The 5,548-nt window shown below is 38.6% G+C and overlaps 1 protein-coding gene across 1 annotated transcript; it reads left to right on the top strand.

Annotated features, from left to right (window-relative positions):
- Positions 1 to 415: 415 nt before the first annotated feature.
- LOC146503575 (RIMS-binding protein 2) lies at positions 416 to 3,531 on the top strand. The gene is made up of 5 exons (XM_085184468.1): positions 416 to 844; positions 1,204 to 1,360; positions 1,693 to 1,814; positions 1,916 to 1,987; positions 2,081 to 3,531. The coding sequence occupies exons 1-5, from the start codon at positions 623 to 625 to the stop codon at positions 2,144 to 2,146; spliced, it is 639 nt and encodes a 212-aa protein (XP_085040594.1). The 5' UTR covers positions 416 to 622; the 3' UTR covers positions 2,147 to 3,531.
- The last annotated feature ends 2,017 nt before the right edge of the window (positions 3,532 to 5,548 follow it).

Below are 5,548 nucleotides of genomic sequence, written 5' to 3'. Positions count from 1 at the left end.
ATTGAGCAAGGCTTGATAGTTTAAGGAAGCAGAGCCACATATACACTATACACTCTACACTGTACACAACCAGCCACACTGAACTATTCACACTCACACTGATAAAGGGCTTTTTTGTCCAACCAGAACCATTGTTTTACTTAAAAAAAAATAAGTCGCAACACTTCAGAAGAAAACCAGAGCAACCAGATAAAACCCACCAGTACCTCTGGCGAGGCCTATGAGACGAGGACCAATGCAAAAGAAAGTGTATAAAAGAAAATAAATATTACGAACAGATCTACAGTTAAACGTATCTATGTGTCATTAAGAATTTTTTTTTTTTAAATGGTCTGTTTTCTTTACCTTTGTACTTCTCCTTTCAAGTATATTTGGAAGCATTTTTGCTTTTCAAATATCTGCATTAAAACTAAAGTTATTTCATCTTGTGCTCCCGTTGCTTTGCACACAGTGCAGTTTGGCAGTGCTGAACTAATGAATCTATCTACTTGCTTCAAAGAGGATTACTGTTCCTTGTGCTTAGCTTAGTTACCTCACATTAGGTTGAGGCTAAGGAGAGGTCTGCTGTCTACAGTGGCCATCTGTCTGCCAGGTGGACAGTCGAGCACTCACTTTGCTGTAAATGGAGACAAGGCTCGAGTTGGATGTTTTGATATACCCAGATGAAGTAAGGATCGCTACTCCGGAGGATCTCAGGGACTGGGAGCTGGAAACTGCGAGCCAGGTGTCCATACCCACCGTCCGGCTCTTTGTTGCACTTTACCCATACAACCCGGCTGCCATGTCTCCAAACCACGAGACAGCTGCAGAAGAGCTGCCCTTCGTGCCAGGCCAGATCATCAAGGTAAGATTAAGTGTAATTTCATGCACTGTGTACATTGTTACACTGAAGCGCTTCTCTGTGTTTGAGTTGCGTTTCATCTCTTCATCAGTTCAAAATGTTCTTTGAAAGAACCTATAGTGTTTCCTGTTTGTGCTGGAGTCACGACAGTTAAATGTGTAAGAAGACAATAGGTTTTTTTTCTTCATTTCCTGTCACCTTTTTCATGTGATTGATGTGATTTACCGCCTTTTTTCTCTGAATCTGTCTGCTGCTGCATCACATAAATACAGACAAATACATGTATGCAATAAATACACTCTTTTATTCAGAAACCAAGCCTAAAGTTATAAAAGTAACTGCTGGTGCTGGGTTTTTTTTAGGTTACTGGAGACAAAGACGCAGATGGGTTTTATCATGGTGAGTCTGGCGGGCTTTCTGGGTATGTGCCGAGTAATATGGTGGCTGAGATCCCAGTGGATGATGAGTATCTGAAGCATCTACTCATGCAGCAGGGATTCCTCCCCGTGGACCACACAGGTATTAGCCTGTTTACTGTAACACGCTGGCAAAACAGTGTTGCTGGGGTAACTGAAGTATAATTGAAAAACAATTATTGTGGCATAATTTGGAATGAGGCCGTTCAGAGATGATCTGTGAGAGGATGTTTGCAATGAGCTCCTCCCTACAGGAAGTTTACAACAGATATTAGGACAAATAACAGTGAATAAAATGATCACGCATGTCGCTTAGAAATGTGAAATTTACTGTTTGTAAAAATATGACACTACCACTGTCACTGCGTGGAGTGTTTGTTTATCCCCTAAGTTAGCATGAAAGCTTCATTGGGATGTTTGCTTTTTGTACTGCAGGCATGTCTCTAACACCAGACCTGAGCGATGTCATCAGTATCCCTGACAGTGGGGCTGTTAGACGAATGGTAGCCTTATTTGACTATGATCCATGGGAAAACTCACCCAACATGGACAGTGAAGTAAGCACCGTGAAGTAACATTACCATATATTATATATTTAAAATATCAAGATTAATCTACTGCTTTACACAAACTGGTTTTGACTTTCTCTGTCTTACAGGCCGAACTCGGCTTTCGTTCGGGAGATATCATATATGTTTTAGGTGACATGGATCAAGATGGGTTTTACTATGTAAGCATCATCCTTGCACTTACAATACAGTGACTGGTGTTTAGTTGTCATACTGATGTCTGTACAGAAGCTAAACTTTCATTTCAACTTCAGGGAGATCTTCACGGACAACGAGGTTTGGTTCCATCAAACTTTCTGCAGCTGTTTCCCTGGGATTAGAAGAAAATGCACGCTAAGCTGTTTGCTACAAATGCCAAGTCACAGACGCAGTGAGAAACCAGAAGTTTCTGTGTAAAATATGGCTAAAAGGACACTTCATGTATCAAAAATAGTTTATTTTATTTTTATATTCTACTAACTGCATCTGTTTTAGACTGAAAGTAAGCAGCTAATGAACCCCTTTGTTAGTATCAATAAGAATGCTCAAAACTAAAAAGAGTTCAGACCTTTGTTTAAATGTTTCTTTATTGAAATAACAGATACTTACAAACCCTTTGATGCAAAAAAAACCCAAAAACAAGAACAACAAAAAAACAGAATATTTACAATAATGCATATTTTGAAAATTACAGGTAAAATACAAAATTCTTTGTCTGGCAAATTTTGCTTTAGGCGCTTTCACAAAAACACAAGAACTGACTTGCTAAATAAATTACCTGATGGGAATGGATAAATTATTTTAGCCTTAATAATACACAATTTACAGATTTCTTTCTCCCCAGTGTTTTGATATAGCATTTCCATTTTTTTGCCTTATGCCCTGTATATATATTTTTTATCACTGGCTTATTTCATATAAGTTATTTAAAAAGGAAAAAAAACTTTTTGAATTTTGCAGCAATTTTTTTGTAAAAATAAAGAGACTCTTGTTATAACTGAAAAAAAGTTTTAATCATGTTCCAAATGTAAGAGCTGTAGTTAAACTGAAAATAAACTGTCCTAATTCTTACTGTCCTTACCTGATTTTTCTTTTTAACAATGGACCAAAAATTGACATTCAGTTCTTTTCTTGTCTGGTGAATACATTTGTTGTAATAAAAAGAAATACAAAATTTATTGGTTAAAATATCAAAGAAGTTCAGCAGGTTTTCAAATGTTCACACAGTCGGTCTGGTTTCTTCTTTTACTTTCCTCTGCAGCAAACAGTATACTCATCCATAAAGTAGGAAACACTACACTGTGTAGTAAAGTTTAGTAGTGCTTTCTACTTTATGGGTGACAACACTGTACATCAAGTAGCTTCTGGTCGATCCACCGCAAATACTGAAAACTGAAGGTTAATCAAAGGCAAAGCTTCACAAACTGAACCGAACACACGATCAAAATCCACGTTATCATTCTTTATAAAAAGAAAGAAAAACATTCAAAAGACTTGACATTTTGCTCAAAATTAGGCTGAAATGAAGTAGTAACGTTTTAGTATGTTAGTGTGTTTAAAAAAAACGTTGATCATCAGATTTTCAAGTTGTCATCAGGGTCTTACCAGCGTTTGGAGTCCAAGGAAGAAAGAAAACCCAGAAGTGAGCGTGATCTTTTTATTAACCCTGTCTGAGCCACGTGGTTTACACAGGAAAAGCCCCAACAGTTTCTCACACACACACACACACACAAAAATACATGCATGCAAGTGTATGCAGATGTGCACACACACACATGCACACCCACAAAGACACACGTACGCACATACACCACACAGTGGTTGAAATAGTATTTGTACATTTCCTTAAGATAAAGCAGGAATTATTAGTTGTATTAACAGCTTTTTGTAGAGATTTTTTAAATTTGATGTGTATGCAATCTTATGAACCTGTAGCTGCTGTTAGTCCAACTACCTCGTACACACCTAAACATGTACTTGTACTATACTTCATATTTCTTTTTTGTGTTCACACTAAGTAAAAATATCAGATCAATCTACTTTCACAACCTAAAAGTACCTCTGAATTTAACGTCGTTTATCTTACGAGGTCTAATTTAAGTGTTTATTTGCACATCTGCACACACAGACACAACCACAAGCGCACGCACACACATGCACACATGCAAATTCAGAGTGTACACCCAGGTCCTGGCCGACTGCACCGCTGCTGCCAAGCGTGATCTCAACCCTTTTAAGGACATACTTTTACGAGGTGGCGACTGCTTTTAAAACAAAGTCAGTCTCTGAAGCAGATAGATATTGATCTTGATAATAATTTATGTGGATGTGTACCAATGATCTCGTAGCTCTTTGCCAATGCAGCACTGAGGATTGACTGAAATAGCAATGTAATGATAAAAGATCAAAGTGAGTCAAAGTAGACTTATTGATTGAGGGAGCTCACTTTGGAGATGTTGAAGCTCTTAAAGGTTTATGTTAGCAAAGGGAGAGCGGTGCTCCTCAGCACAGTCCTCAAAAGTCAGACATTACTGCCTTGCAAGTCTAAAACATTGTGTATAAATTACAGGAAGCACTTTGTATCTCATTTATAATTCTGAGAACTCATTCACGCCTGCATGTTTGTGACAAGGTGTGGGTGGGGGATGGTGGTGCAAGGCTCTTCCCCTATCCCAGCAGCAAATGTGCAATATGCTTGCAACAACAGAAACTTTGCAAACAGAATAGAGATGGGCCTGTGTCCTCTGTTGTCACGACAACCCAAACCTCAGAGTCACACCAAGTGAAATAAGAGGAAGTGGGGGATGGGTGGCGTGCACAAACCGAGAAAAGATGTCCTCGTTAGAAGAAAAGGGAGCCAGAAACAAGCAGAAACAGAGTAATGGAGAAGATCATCAAAATGCAACACCAGACAATAAGTTTCTTTTTATGCAAGTCATCAGATATTAAGCCAGCCAGCCAGCATACACACACACACACACACACACACACACACACACACACACACACATATACATATAGGTTGTACATTTGTGAAGGCTGAAAAAAACAGCAGTGAGTCTTTGCAGCAGGACAGCATGACTGTGCATCTCTCTGATTATCTCAGCACTGTTGCACCAAAGGCTGTCCTTGCATCAGTCATCTATTCCTGTGCAACATGGGATTATATCCTAAGTGAGTCCTTAAAGTACTTAGGGTGATATAGATAGCGTCAAGGGGCCAAAAACGAGCACAGCATCTAATGACACCGGTAGGTATTATCCTCCCAGCAGGGCTTTAATTGAATTATGTTTTACCTTTGACCACTGAGCTCATGAGAGAATAAATCGAATTTAGGCAGCTGTAAATAAAATATAAACAACTCAGAAGGCATTAGAATGAGCAACAGGGCGGCAGATATAATCTGAATCTGTCAAGAAAAGTTCACCTTTCCTGTTTCTCTCTCATTTTAGGCGTCTAGTTTTCTTATTATCATCACTGTTGGTTTGGTTCCATCCCCAAGGATGGAAGAAATGAACTGTCCGAGAATCCTCTTGCACTTTCTTAAACTCAGTATGTGCCTTGTGTTGCTGCTGCTAGTCATGCACCTGATCAGTGCTGCCATACAGTCAAGAGATTTTGATGAGAAAATAATTTCAGTCACTTTCATGTACTTGCTCTGTATTTAGTTATTCAGTATATCAAAAGAAAAAAAGAAAAAAGGATTTAGGACTACACAGATCAATGAAATAACATCGTATTCA

This window comes from Neolamprologus multifasciatus, chromosome 14, assembly GCF_963576455.1.
Source record: "Neolamprologus multifasciatus chromosome 14, fNeoMul1.2, whole genome shotgun sequence".
NCBI lineage: Eukaryota > Metazoa > Chordata > Actinopteri > Cichliformes > Cichlidae > Neolamprologus > Neolamprologus multifasciatus.
The sequence above is the reverse complement of the archived record's forward strand: the minus strand, read 5'-3'. Positions and strand labels throughout refer to the sequence as shown.